This window comes from Drosophila elegans, unplaced genomic scaffold (assembly GCF_018152505.1).
Source record: "Drosophila elegans isolate 14027-0461.03 unplaced genomic scaffold, ASM1815250v1 contig_476, whole genome shotgun sequence".
NCBI lineage: Eukaryota > Metazoa > Arthropoda > Insecta > Diptera > Drosophilidae > Drosophila > Drosophila elegans.
The window spans coordinates 10,724,245-10,739,186 of NW_024545863.1; the positions used below are offsets into that span (position 1 = coordinate 10,724,245).

Sequence of the window (14,942 nt, forward strand, 5' to 3'; positions counted from 1 at the left end):
GTCGAAAAGCGGAGTTTTTAAAATTCTAAGCAAACTTGTTTTACAAAACTAACTTTCTAGCAGTGTGATTTTATCACGTTAAGATCAAATCTTATTGTCAAACCACTCTGATGCCAACTTCGCTTATAGGTGTTTAATAAACACGTACGAGTCAATAGACTTTGTAAAATGGCCCTCTTATTTCAAAGTCAAACTACGATTATGGGCATTCTAAGAACATGATATTTAAAGGAATTCACTTATTTTTTTATTTTGAACAAAAATAGATCGGGTCAAACATTTTGTTAGCTTGTGGAATAGTGTCTTAACGATTATAATTCAAAAATGCTAAAGTCCACCCCAAGTTATTTGGAGCAGGGGCAGAGTGTTCACATAAGTTAGTAGCAAGTTTGAGTATATTTATGACACTTTTATCTTTTTTATACCCTTGTTTATGTGACACATCTGCCTCGCCGCTTACCCAGCAGCTACCTTTCACAACTTATCGTGAGTTTGTCAGAGTTTTGCACAACGCTTCCTGTGAAATACGTAAATCCTTATTCATTCCAATGACTAAGAGGCATTTCTTATCTCGCCCCAGAGCAACGAACGAAGCAATAAATATAAATAGAGAATTTTCACATCGGGCAACACACACAAACTACACATCGTACTCAAACCCACACGCACCTCGAGGTGAATTAATCAACAACTCCGGAGTTGCGTCCCGGAGTAATTCCCCTAATGCAATACATTTCCGCCGTGCTGCGGGCTGCTATCTGGAAAAGCCATGCATATACATCGGTACCAACATGATTTTTATCTATGTGTCGATAGCATAAATATGACGGCTGGTCAGGGAAAAAAAGGGAACGGGGCGAGTGCAATTGCAGTGCGCACCTCATTGAACTTTTCAGACAAACACAATTTGTCCGATAAGGAAAAAAAGCGTCTACACGACACCCGCAAAAGGGGCGGCCAGCTGGGGGCGGGGCGGACGAACGGCGCGCGCACTAATGGCCACCATTAATAATTGAAAAACTGAAACAGTCGAGCATGTGAGCAACTGAAGGATGATGGCGCTACGTGGGGGGTGAGGTGAAAGGTTGGTTCGCCAGTTTTAGGGGTTGGGGTGACAAAAATCTATAACCAAAAAAGTTATGAATAAGCGAGCGAATGGAGAGCAACGACGGCGAGTCGATGTACAGAGAAAAAAACACTAATATTTTGGTTCAAATAAGTTATTTTAATATAATTTTTCAAATTTGGTTAAAATTCGATTCCTGCTTTTCTGGAAACCCACGTATAATGATTAAAAAAAGATATTTTACAATAAAATACTGCGAAACCTAAAAACTAAATTTGATAGTTAAGGACTTGTGGGAAATTTTAAGTTTATAATGACAACACAATTTAATTTTGCTACACCAAATATTCTTTTAATGAACTTACTTTACTTTATCTAGTTTTAAGAATACTTTACTTATAATTTCTGTTTTAAGTTTTACAAAATTTTAATTTTTAAAAATAGTAGTGAATTCTTAAAAGAATCTTAACTTTGCGAAAGGAAAGTAGACTTTATTTCAAACGAAACTTAATTAATTTCGCAAACTATTCGATGTCAGTCGGTCCAGCTAATATTTCTTCGTCCAAATTCTATTCCATTTTAAATTGTCAAAAAACTTTCTTTAAAACTCCAAACAGTTTCGGTAAAAACCTTAAAAAAATGGGAAATAAATAAAAAAAAAAAATAAATATCTAATTTATTTCAAAGCAAACTAACTAATTTCTTTAGTGTTCTGGTCCAGTTTGAAAAACCCAATTGCCAATGGATCTAAGAAATAACCAAATTTTGTCTGTGTACAAACCTGTTCTCTGTCTTTGTTGTTGTTGTTGGGGCTGCTGCAGATGTAGTTGTTGTTGTTGTAGTTGCAGTTGTAGTTCATGGCTAGCTGATGAAGCTGCTGCGCTGCAGCGACGCTGACGTCGACGACGATGTCGCGGCGACAATGTTGGAGCTGCTGCTTCTTCTTTTTCTTGTGCTGAAGCTCTTCTTCTTGCCGTTTTCCTGGTTTTACCCGTTCTTCTTGTTGTCTTAGGTGAAAACGCAGCAACGGAGGAAATCGCATGTAAAACGCAGTCAACCAGCATTGGAAAATGCAAGAACCTTTATCCCGATTTCGGTATGTTTCTTTTCTCCTTTTTTTTTGGGAGTTTCTGCAAGTGACTGGCTGATTTTCGTTGAATTTTCCGCTGCAGGGCAGCAGAAAGCGCACGAAGCGAACCGAAACTGAGACTGAAACTGCGATGGTCGTGCAAAATCGGGTATCTCAGACGGGGGGTGTTAAAATATTGGAGCAAGGTGTTTCCAAACACACAGCTGCGGCGAATTCGGCCAATTCGCCGGAGTTCTCTGCGCAAAAGCAAGGCGACAAAGAGAGGAGAGCGGCGCTACATTTGCATGGTTTTTGTTGTTGCTGCTGGCTGCTCCACCACCATTTGCACAGTTATTTTGCGTCCGTACTGGTGTTGGGGATCCCTCTGCCACTCTCTTTTTAAGTCTCCCCCTCTCTCCCTCTCACTCTCTGTGTCAATCGAATTAAAACGAATGCTCTTCGGCGAATAATTGGGGTTTAGATACTTTTCCAGCAGACAAAGTTGTATTTTTTTGCACTTCTTATTGATATTAATTAAAGCGTATCAGGCAAATCACACACACGAAGCACACACATAGCGGGTATTAAGCTGTACACCAACACAGTTTTTCTTATGGCAGTTATATCCCTTTGATTTTTCTCTCGAATCGCTAGACAATTGGCATTTGGAACCGATTTTCACTTGGCTCTTTGTTTTATTGAATTTTCACAGAGACGCTCTCGCATGCAGAGAGACTTCTACTTCTGCTTCTGCTGCAATACACACCACCTTCGAGCCAGGGGAAATTGTATCTATGGGCTGTCTACCTACGCGGCACGCGCGACACGTCCGCTCCGTTCGATTTTGCGAGAGAGAATGTATCTTTTTCGGTACGGGACCAACCATTCGTACCTCACAGATGCAGTGTGACCGCAGCGCAGAATACAACATATCGTATAAAAAACAGGGAACTGGTTCCATCTGCACGATCTTATTATTATAGCGGTAAAATTAAAACTAAAATGTCAAACCTATCACTACTAATCACCATAGTAAAGTAATAAAGCTTTCAATTTTAAGACTTTGTTTTCAAAAATTAGTTTCTTTATAATATAACGCGACAAAATTTAGTTTAAGACAAACATTTTTTCATCAAATTTTATTTAAAAAAACCAAAAATATTTTTTATTATTTTACAATTATATGAATATTAATATTTTGTGGAACGCATGTTTAATAATAAATAATATTAGGATTACCGAGCGTTATTGTTATCCTCTTTACAGCTTTTTCAAGGTACTTCTAACTGGTTTTGGACTTACATTTTTTAGCTGTACTGAAAGAAAACAGCGTTTTGCCATCGAGAACGTGGCATCAAAATGGCAGGAGAAAAAAATTAAAATTTTATCATTAGTCAAGGTATTCTTTATCTTTTTTTCCCTAAATGAAGATTGTAATCATAAAACGAATATACAACAAATTACAGCAAAAACAAATGCAGCACTTAAAATTGCCAAGAATGACAAAATCCTATTTTTCAACTTTCTGTTCAAATATTTCACAACAAAAACAAAAATATGCCGCAAACTAATTATTTTTTTAAAATAAATTTTTTAATATTTAATATGCTTTTTTTACATATGTTTACAACCAAAAATATTATAATTTAATTGGAACTTCGTAATGAACCTAATAAAAATAATATTTATTAAAAATTGTTTCTTTTAGCTTTTTTGTACCTTTTACCTTACCTAGAAAGTTGAAAACGTGGTATATTTTACCTTACCTAAGTAATTATTTTCGTGTAATCACTGAAAAAAGGTTGGTTAAAAATTTTTGGTTTCACTTCAATTTTGGTTAATTTCTTAAAATTTACAAAAAAAAGTTTTGCTAAGAGTCAGTGGAAAGACTACACCGCTTCACGTCCTCTCCCTGGTTTAACAGATCTACGGTCTTTAATGCTCTTTCCGTTTTCCAACGCAGAAAACTTAGTTAGCCAATTGATTTCGAACATTCGGATGTATTAGGAAGAGAAAAAGTTCTTGTGTCCAAACTAATAGCAGCTTGCAAGAGTAGCCCACTTCGTTCCTGCAACGCAAGTAAGCGTGGAGAGGTCCTTTTCGGATCTCAAGTTGTTCCCAACGAATATGAGAAGTAATCTTTCCACTGACTCTTTGCAAAAATTTATTTTTTAAAATTAAACAAATATGGAGATTTTTAAACATTTATTGTATGCAGTAATCGGTTTTGTTTTAAAAGAAATTTTAATTCGAGTTTTATTTTTAATTAAAAAAAAGTTAAACGGTATTTGTCTAGCTGAAAATAAAACTCATAGAAAAATTATTATATGTAGATCCAAAAATAAATATCAACAAATAATCGTTATTTTTTTGAAAAAAAAAGCTTGTACTTTTTGAGTAAAAAGTAAAACTCGAAATATAATCGTTAAAAAGTAATATTTTTATTAAAACTTATAATCATTACATTCCCCGATTTATAGTGATATACACGGACATTGCCAGCAACAAAAAAAAAAAAAAAACAAACAAATTCAAATGAAGGGAACATGTCAGTTTAAAAACTAAAATAATTGAACAAAGCACAACAAAAAGAAAAAATTAAGCAAAGCTGAGCAGATGCTATGTTATAAAATTATAAGAAAGAACGCTATACAACATATGTTGTATGGTAAGTGCTTATAGTCAGGGAACTCGACTTTACTTAAGATCGTTTGAGTTTATTCTCTCTCTAAAACATTTTCTAAGCTAAAATTTACATGTGCACTTAGTGAAGTTCTTTTGCTAAACAAACTTTCCAGGAATAAGTTAAAACGAATGCATGCAATAGCTGATTAATAATTCGATCTTGAGGAATTTATGAGACACATTTCAAGTGGCTCGAAAGCTGAATCAGCTTTTTTGTCATCCCGCACTTCTCGTTCTTTGGTTGGAAACCGATTTATATAAACAAGACCCCACAAAGTTTACACAAGAAATTAGCAGGGCCGTCATTGTGTGCGGTATCAATTTACGAACTGGAAACAGAAACAACAATGTGTTGTCGATATCAACGTTCGTTGACATACTGAGAATCAAGAAAAGTATCTGTTTGTAAAAAACTTCATAAGTGCGCTTGAAAATTGAATTTTTTACTGATAATATTTTGAAAAAGCATTTTATAATCAAATGATAATTAAATTAAAGTTTATTAGTGGCTATTTTTACTCAAAATTTACAATTTTTGGACAATTTTTTTAATTTAAGTTGATGAATAGTATCATCTCAATAATTAAATATTAAAAAAATGTACATTGGTTTTTAAATTTAAAAAACCGATTTTCTTTATAATTTTATATATAAAAGTACAACATCTCAGGAATAACCTGAGAAAATTTCTTGTCGATCGGACTAAAACTAGCAGAGATACCGATTATCTCGTAATCGTGCTCAAGGCAGTTAGGTAAAAAACTTAAGACGCGTTTTTCTCAAAAATACTTTTTTAAAGTCGATGCAAAACGTAACTCAAAAAGTAATGACCCTCAAAACAAGGCAAATAGTCCCATTCCAGTTAGCCATCAGCGTCTTCAGCTTTTATCTCCTCAATTGACTCGAAACGCGTTTTCCGGAGTGGTCTCTTGAGTTTTGGGAATATCCAGAAATCACACGGAGGGATAAAAAATTATAATTTTGCTGCTTTTCAATTGATTTGAATACATTTTGATAAAAAGTAATGGTTCAAAATTTAGATGTTTATAACGACAAATTTACGGTTTAAATATTTAATGTTCTAAACACTTATATACTAAAAAAGTATTTTTTCTATTTAGAACGTTAACTAATTAAAGTTTTGAGACGCAGGCAGCATTTTTATTTTAAAATAACAAATATCTAAGAAAAAACCTTATCACCTTTTAAAGCTAAAAAAATCGTCAAGAAAAAATTGTTTTCAAAAAAATCTTACCTTTTGGTGTTGTCTCCAGGTAGCGCCACCTAAAACCCGATTTTTTTAAAGGGGAATCTTTGTTTTAAAAGTGGTTAGCTGAGTAACGGGTATATAATAGTCAAGAGATTCGTCTATAGCGTTCATTCTAGTTGTGAGTTTGGCCCAATTGTGTCTATGGCAGCTATAGCAAATAGAGGTTCGATTAGCCTTGTTGAAGGAATACATAAAAACACGATTTGCTAAGTTTTATGTAGAAAATGTCTTCAAAATCAGACAAATTTATATCGACTCGCTATATACTTTCTGGGCCAAAAGTTTTACCGTGAAAAACATATGACCAAAATTTAATCGCCCTCTGCAAGGGTACCTACTTGCTAACTTATGAAAAAGATTTTGGAATAACTTTATAAACCTTAGGAAGGTAAATCAAATTGTTGGAAAAATTAAATGGCGAAGGAGCTCAGATTCTTTATTGTTTAAGACTCGAAGTTGGCGTCTTCTCCTTAATGTCTGTTTTGGGCTGATTAAGTGAATCGTGGTTGTGCTGCTGGTTTTTGATTACCAGTTCTCCGGTCACTGAGCAGGTGATGATTCGGGCAGCACACCGCATATATCGATTTCGTGCACAAAGCCAATACGTTTTGGATCCTCTCGAATTATTGCGGTAGTACTCGAAGCCGCCCATCAGGAGTTTTGGTTTTCCCTTGGTGCCCTTAACAATCATGATTCCTCTCTTGCGAATAATATCTGCAAAAAAATAGAAAAGGGTTTTGATTAATAAGTAATAGTTTTTAAGAAGTTAAGTTTAGTTACTTATCTATGATTTTGTACTCATTTTATTTTATTGTTTATTGTCTTGAATATCCATTGTTGTTGCCAAATTTACTTATTTTAACAATCTTTTTTTAAATAATCAGATAGGCTGTTAAATCTGTTAAGCAAATCTAATTTATAAAGGTTGTAACATGACAATTCAAATGAAAACGTAGGTAACGTGGTTTTTGATTTATTAAGCAGATACATTTCACTTGGGTCACAGATGCGAGTGCTTTGCATATTTCAGTCGGTACACCTCCTGGCCGTTCTTCAACACGTGGGTGGTGGCCCTGACCTTGCAGTTGGAGCTTCGATAGCGGGAGCAACGCCAGTTGATGCTGCTTTTTAACTTGCGATCCATCACAAACTCGTGCTTATCGATGACCAGCTTACGCTTTTTCTTCCGGGTGCAACTGAAACTGGCCAAATGTGCAGTACCTGAAAGGGAACGCATACGGTATTAGTGATTGATACAGGGTTCGACTTAAAAGTGCACTAGGAAATCAAAATATTCTATATAAATTTAAGTGTGGTTTGGTTGGTTTTGAGTTTATTTTCACACAAGAGCTTAATACTTAGTAAACCTTAAATACGAACGTGGAGATCAAAGTATAAAATACTGGTTTCAAGCTTAAAATAAATCATGTGTATTAAATGTAAATGTAAATAAAATTGGTTATCAGGCAATACCTTTATATTCAATACCAGCTTAAACTTAAAATATCAAAATGTTTATGAAAATAGAGGGGGGTCTTTAGAAAGTTGCTTGGAATTTTCTTTGGATTTTATGTTTTCATAAAAAAAAAAGGAATTTTTGTTTGTGTTCACCAGCCCAAATTATTCCCCGGCAAGGAGCTTGATGAACTGCCTACGTCCTTGGCCACATGGTTGATGGTTGTGCTTGCTCGAGTGCACAATCTTTCCCCTGAGCGTGTGGACCCGACCATGGCACTTTATTTGGGTGGTGTATTGAGTACATCGCCAGTAGGTCTTTCCATTGATGCACTTCTCCCGTACGTAGGAGAATTTTTCGTGAAGCAACAAGATGCGCCCCTTTTGACTCACCACGTAACCAAAATTAGCATCTAAAAAACAAGAAAATTTAAATTATTAGTACGGCTAACATTTTATAAAAATTAGAAATGAAAGGGATAAAGAAGGAGTGCTAAAATATACCCAAATTTCGTGGCCTAACAATGAATTTTGTTTCCGTTTATTCTGAATGAATGATCAAGTTTTCGCTTGTCTCTAACGTACACCTAAAGCTAACTAAATGCTCCCTAGACGTCGTGAGTGAGGTCATGGAGCTCCTCCTCGTGGAGATCGAAGCTAACACCGCCAGCGCCCTCCAATTCACAGTCCATCTTGGTTGACATTTGGTGGGGATCCCGCAGAGTTTGCGCCTTGCTGGAGCTGTACTTGTTTCGCTTGAGTTCTGCGTGCAGATGCTCCGCCTTGTTGATGATGAACTTGGGCGGCGTCTCCTTCAACATGGTGATGCGGGCGGGACACTTGAGCTTCTTGGTGGCCATCGAGCTGCAGCGCCACAGGATCTTTTTCTTGTTCTCGCTCATGATCAGGAAGCGAATGCCATTGGCCATTATGGCGGGGCGACCGCGCAGCGATTGCGTGAAGAAGACGAGCACATCCTCCGGATTGGGCACCTCGTCGTTGGCCAGCACAACTGTAAGAAAGCAGACAGGGATTAGTTATGGTCGAGGGTAGTGTCAATTACAAGTACACATTTAAGAAATTCGACAATTATTGAGGTTCCTTGAAGGTTTCTTTTTGTTTTATTAACATGCTTTACGAAAGACTCTTAAATTACATATCGAAAAGGTGCGCCATGCTCTGCGGCAGGCTTCTCACGTTGGATACCACTGGAGTCCTCATTCTGGCACCCCCTCCTGTTCCAGCTTTCTCCTTTCGCTTTGGTCGCATGTGACAATGGTCGTGGATCTGCCGGAAATCATTGCTGTTCGTCCTGCTCATGCAGATGAGCACCGGACACTTGGTATGGCGATAGTACCACTGGCAGCGCCAGTACTGATTAGTGCGGTTAACATTGTTTCGGAAGAACTTCACTCCATCGAGCCAGAGCAGCTGGCCACCTCTCTTGGACACGGAGAACTGGATCTGCGGATTCTGGCCGCGATACTGACCATGTCCGTAGTCAAATTCTGAAAATAGACCGGATACAGATGAAATCATTTAGTAAAGTCTAGTCTAGTAAAGTCAGTTGAAAAGAGCTAACCAAGTTGGTTCGGGCAGATACTTAGAGGTATTGAAAAACATTTGACTTTGCTTTGCTTTAATACTCAATTTTTACACGCTTATGGACTAGATGGTAGGGAGGAGTATCTGATCACGTTTAGAACTCGCGGTTCCTGAGTTTCGATTTTATTTCGAGAAGCGGCGGCGGCTCCCGAACAGTTGCGATTGGACGGGCTCGGAGCTCCGCATCCGGAGCAGCTCCATCGTCTCCTCCGCCATCCATTTCATTCTCCGGTTCTGGCAGCTCCTCATCCTCGCCGGTGTCAGGTAACTTCGCTCCGCCTCCGGGCAACGGTTTGATCTCGATGTCGTTGCTCTCCGTGTGCTGATGCTGGTGGCAAAGTCGCAGGATAAGAGTGGATTCGTCGTGGATGGCGATGGCCGGGCAACGCTCCTTGTAGTAGTTACGGCACTTCCAGTACTGCAAATGGCCACGCTTCTTGTTCCGGAAGAAGCGGAAGCCATTGATCACCAGCAGCTTGCCACCGTTCTTTTTGGAGTCCGCAAAGTCGATGTGAAAGGCTGGGAATGAAAGTGAAAGTGCTGATTAGTATGATACAAGAACGAGTTCATTGCTTCTACGTCAGTAGCGTAGCGTAGCCTTATCCTTATCATGGAAAAAGATGCAGTTCCTCATCGAGTCGAGATTAAAAACAAAATCGTTTATTTAAAAGTGGCTAGTAAAATGTGTGGACGCTTTGGACAGTGAGCTCTTAAATGTAATCCTAGGACGATTCCAGTGACAGGCTCTTTTTCTCCCTTTTTATGAGGACAGGCAAGTTAACGTTGTTGGGAAATTTCCGGCTGTGATCGTGCTGGTAGGTGCACTTGATGATGCGGGCCTGGGCGTTCTTGTCCATCGCGGTTACCACGCGGGCTCTGCAGACAGTGACATCCTGTTAAGAATTGCAAAAGAAAAAATGCGTTTGTACTTCTCTATTCCAACTCAGTAAATTCTTATTAAAACAAAAGTAATGTCTAGCGGTTAAAAATATACAGTTCCCTAAAGTTAGGTAAAGTTATACTTTTATAAACAAAAATCTACCTATTGTTAACATATTTTAGATGGATCTATCGAATTTGATTTTTTCACCATGTCATTCCCTTTTAGCCTATATCGCTCTTGGAAAGACTTTCATGGTAGTATGGCTATAAATAGAAAAGAAGACTTCCGATATTTCTCGACGGCTTCTATATGGTGGTTGCTGTTTCCGAGGCACACATTTAATAGCAAACGGATGCTCAGAAGGTTACGGAATTGGAATCGTATTCCCTATTTTTTGGCCTATTGTTGTACATATCTAATATTTCGATTTTTGTTTTACTTGAATATTTTCGTCTTTCGCCTCGACCTCAGAACCGTCTGACGATTCGATTATTTGCTGCTATTATTAAGATCTGTACCAATCGGAGCTCCATGCAGGCTTGCGCCAAACCCAGTGCTTAACTTATCGGTTTAATAGGAAATTTAATGTTTTTGCGAATTGTGTTGCGCAAGGTTTCTAAAAAAATTAAGTTAAAAACAAAAAGTTTTCCAGGTAAGAACAAAACCTAAAAAAATAACAACTACTAACTGGTCGTGCTTTAAAAAAAATTCCTGGAAATGAAATTATTTTGAGTTAAAAATGTTTTTCATTTCTTTATAGAATTCGGAATACCGTCACATGTAAGTGTAGTTCATTTTTAACATAATAATTAGGATAGATACAAGAAAAGTTGTAAAAGTATATGTTTGTTTAAGCAAAGGTTTTTGGACAAAGCTTACCTTTCTTGAGCAGATCCAGTAGGTACGAGAGGCGGAGCATCGATTTTTTACAAACTTCTCATTCTGGAACAGTAGCACGGTCCTTCCCCGCTGTCCTGTGCCAAAAACAGCCAGTTCTGAAAGGATTTGACAAATCATTAGGCATTGTGATTAAAGTCTGGAATTAATTAATCTTGTAGAAAAATACTTGTGGGCAATTACTAATATGGCTTTCTAACGAAACAGTGTATTTTTATTGGTTACAAAATAAAGAATGTACGTCTAGTGGTTGTGTACGCCTGAAATGGCCACATTGGTGGGCTTGTTCTTGTGTGTGATCATGTACACGTTGCAGTTCAACCGCTTCTTGGCGCAGCTCCAGTAGATGTTGTCATCGTAGTTGACCTGGCGCAGATAGCGGTCACCATCGTAGATCAGAACATCGCCGCCATTGGTCCGCTCATACCGGATGCGATCCCAGTCGTCCAAGGTCCGTACGCACTTCTGCTGGTGCGACAAACCACATCGAATCTGCTGGCGGCGAGTACCCCAACTTTTGGGCAAGAAACTCTCGTTGCCGTAGTCGGCAAGGATGCTCGGATCGAGGTCAGAAAGAGCTGCAACGGAAAGAAAATGGTTTCCAAGAAGTTAGTTAGGGTTTTAAGAAATTTAATTAATTTTAACAGAACAAGATAATACAAAATAATGCAAAGTTTTAAAGAAATAAAAAACAGAGATCTGCAAAACGCAGTTTAAAGAAGAAAGCAATCTTTATTAAGGTATTTAAAATGTGTCCAATATAAATAAAGTAAACAAAAAACCAATAGCCAGCCATGCACCAATTATGTTCTATAAAGTTGAATATATAAGACGGTTTAGTTTTAAATACAATTTTTTAAAACACTCACCTGAATTTCGGAGAAGTAATTTTGTAATCTACAAACGATTCATATAAATTAAGCAAGGGGAAAGATTATTGTGTTGGTTTGGGCTTGTTTTAATTTAAAATTCTTTGTTTTTTTTTAAGTAAATAGCGTACTTCATCCTAGAGCTATCTATGTGTCGTCGAATTCAGCCGGCTGAACGCTCATTTGATCTAAGGATGATTGTGCACTCCGCTGACGGCGTAGCGGGACTGTCCATTTGGCAAGATGTGAGTGATGACGCGGGAGCGGCATTGCTTGCGCCATTTGCTGCACTTCCAGTAGACCTTATCCTTGTAGGATGCGTTTCGAAGGTAGCGGTGCTCGCCGCAGTGCAAGACTCCATTTCCGGCCGCTGTGCGAACGTAATGCACATCCTCCATGGTTTTTGCCAAACGGACGCGCTTTACCATCGGGTGCAGTTCGGATTTTCCGCTTGGCACGGTTATCACATCAAAGGTCACTGTAAAACAGAAAAAAGTATGCAGAATTAATTTAAAGTCAAGCAACCCAAGCATTAAATCATATACAGTTAATTTTAAATCTTAAACTAAATTTGTGCTAGGTACACACGACAAAAACTTTATTTTAAATTGACATATAATTAGCGTTCTCCTAAATCTCAATTATGGCTAGGTTTTAAGTCTCTTCTCATTGCTGGCTGTAAAAGTCCTCAATGCTTAGGTCAAGCGTTCGCATCTCGAGCGTGAGATCCTCGTCGACCCTTTCCCGTCGAACAAGTCACCGACAACCGCCTTTCTCGCTCCGTGTTCACCGGAATGATGGAACGACTCAAGGACAATTTTGTGCACACTCGAGCCTTGCAGTTCGTGCTGCCCTGAAATACAGAACAAAAGATTTTACTGATTTCTATACCGTTAAAATTATTTAAGGGGGTATTCTGGTCTAGAAATTAAAAAAAATCAAATTTCTTTTTTAAAAGTTTTAACGTTAAAAGATTAGACTTTCAATTCTGCGACGTGGAGTGGGAGTCGGTTTCCTAAGCTTTAAACGCTTTTTTTTAACTACTTTTTTTGAGGTGGCTGACAAGATCATTCAAGTTTTACTGAACCGACCCCCTTGAAATTTGGTTATATATTTTATTTATACTACTCTCTATCGCGTCTGCCTCGGACCTACAAAACATTTTGATTATAAGTATTTTTAAAATGTTCGAAAGGGTCAAAAAAAATCGGTTTAAAAACATTTTTGGTTTTCAAATCGACGCCGTTTTGTTATTTTTAATTATTTTTTTTTAAGTGTTCAACCCAATAACGACATTTTTACTGTTGTATCAAGCTAATTACCAAAAAAAAATCAGTACCTAAATTTTACATACTTTTTTAATAAATTTCAGGCGGTTGAAAAATGACGGTACGCAAAAGTGTGTACTCAAGTGTGGTTCAAAGGTCCAGCCGCTTGTAGTGAACCGAAATTAATATAGAATTTTTTATGGCTTCTCCATGGCTTATAACAAAGATTTTTAACCAAATAAGTCATATTTTTTTTAGAATGTTTTTGAGATTTGACTTTGCTTATAAGTTCAGTTTAAAATATTTGCTTATAGATTTTTAATAAAAGCCATGCAAAAATTTAAATTTGGCTTTGAATGAATGAAATCGGAACAATATTTAAGTGTTGTGACTTAGTTGTTTTTAACAAACTATAATTTAATTAATATTGACCACATCCAAAAATCCCTTGTACACAAATTTTACAGACATATACGCCCCTGTTCCAGTTTTCACTTCCAAAAGACTCACAAAGATTCGAATTTCCCAGACCTGTTTCAGTTTTTGTTTCCGAAAAATTTAAACGGCATATGAATTCCCTGTCTTAATTACCCTACGGAATCTTTCCGCCAAGCATTTGACTGAAGGATTTAGATCCGCAATCTCAGAAATTAATGGTTTTAAAAAAAATTGCGATAAGGTAATGTGAAAATGATTTTTTTATGTTATTCTTTGATGTTCTAAGACAATTAGACTTAACACACTTGGTTTATAATAACATATTTGATTTTTAAAAATGTATTTTGTGATTGCGTTTTAGAATCGCTTTGATTCTAGCAATCAGCAATTTTGCAAATAGGCCGTCCCTGTTCTAGTTTCCGAACCAATTTAAGGAAGGAATTCAGCGGTTGTTACGGTACGAAAAACAAATATATTATAATCTTACTTATTTTATTTTATTAATTAAAATATGGTAAAAAAGGTATTTAATAAACGCTAAATTTAATAGTGTTTTTGCTATTATTACCGCTTGCGAGAAGATAAATTCTATTATGTTAAAGGGGAAAAAATTATATCAAATTCACTTCCGAGTGAAACCTGGAAAATGCCTGATAGTTTAAATTTTTGTGAAAAGAGCCCTGTGAGACTTTTCTTATTTTAAAATGTGTTGGAAAGATTTTTTTAAAATAAAAGGCTTTTAATTGACCCTCCTTGTTAAATAATTTAAAAACAAGGTTCCAAAAGTGAACAAACTCATGTTGTTTTAGGTCTATTATCTTAAAAAGCTGACGTGTGTTGAAGCTTGAGACCAGATTCAGAATCTGCAAATCAAAGTTTCTCAGTAAAAAATTTATTTTAAATAATCTAAAAAAAATAACGTCAAAATTCAATTTAAAATTATTTTTTTATTCAAATAAATACTATTAAATTAAATTACTAAACTATAAAAACTAAACGCAACTGTCCTGAGTTTTACATTTTAAGCCAGCTTATTCCGAAACATAGATCTTTCAAATTTCAACTCACCATTTTGGAGCATATCCAGTAAGTCTTCGGGTTCCTGGACGGTTTCTCACGAAGTTGTGGCCGTTAAAAGCCAGCAGTTTGCAACTGAGCTGTCTACGAATTCATGTGAGCAGGCTGAGCTTGATAGCGCCCTTCATGTCATCCATGGCTATGTCCAAACGGAAGCGCTTCATCATCAAATTTTTCGTGTGGCACGGTAAACACATAAAGGGTCACTGCAAATAAAACCAAAATATGCTGAATTAATTTAAAATCCACACTCCAATTATTTAATAATTTACAGCTAATTGCTCAAACTTAAATTATATTTTTGTTAATTACACACGAATAAAAATTTATTTTAATTTACATATAAGTAGTTTACTCCTA

The 14,942-nt window shown here is 36.7% G+C and overlaps 2 protein-coding genes across 16 annotated transcripts in view; both read right to left on the bottom strand.

The window, feature by feature from the left end:
- LOC108141043 overlaps positions 1 to 2,998 on the bottom strand; it is a 29,985-nt gene extending 26,987 nt beyond the window's left edge. For all 3 annotated transcript variants that reach the window (XM_017264176.2, XM_017264175.2, XM_041709578.1), the window contains exon 1: positions 1,848 to 2,998. In XM_017264176.2, coding sequence (XP_017119665.1) covers positions 1,848 to 2,108 — 261 coding nt within the window. In that variant the 5' untranslated portion in view covers positions 2,109 to 2,998. The remainder of the gene's footprint in view (positions 1 to 1,847) is intronic.
- Positions 2,999 to 6,500: 3,502 nt separating this feature from the next.
- The window catches only part of LOC108141036 (modifier of mdg4-like), a 32,461-nt gene continuing 24,019 nt past the window's right edge, over positions 6,501 to 14,942 (bottom strand). The window contains exons 1-3 of one of the 13 annotated variants that reach the window (XM_017264164.1): positions 11,172 to 11,321; positions 10,913 to 11,028; positions 9,789 to 10,043 (exon numbers count right to left, since the gene is read on the bottom strand). In XM_017264164.1, the coding sequence (XP_017119653.1) occupies positions 9,873 to 10,043; positions 10,913 to 11,028; positions 11,172 to 11,205 (321 nt within the window). In that variant the 5' untranslated portion in view covers positions 11,206 to 11,321 and the 3' untranslated portion in view covers positions 9,789 to 9,872. Of the gene's footprint in view, positions 6,805 to 7,029; positions 7,312 to 7,401; positions 7,959 to 8,070; positions 8,558 to 8,701; positions 9,054 to 9,167; positions 9,670 to 9,788; positions 10,044 to 10,912; positions 11,029 to 11,116; positions 11,509 to 11,799; positions 12,278 to 12,412; positions 12,653 to 14,573; positions 14,789 to 14,942 lie in introns of those variants that run through there. The other 12 variants (XM_041709245.1, XM_017264136.2, XM_017264154.2 and 9 more) reach the window with 12 other exon arrangements.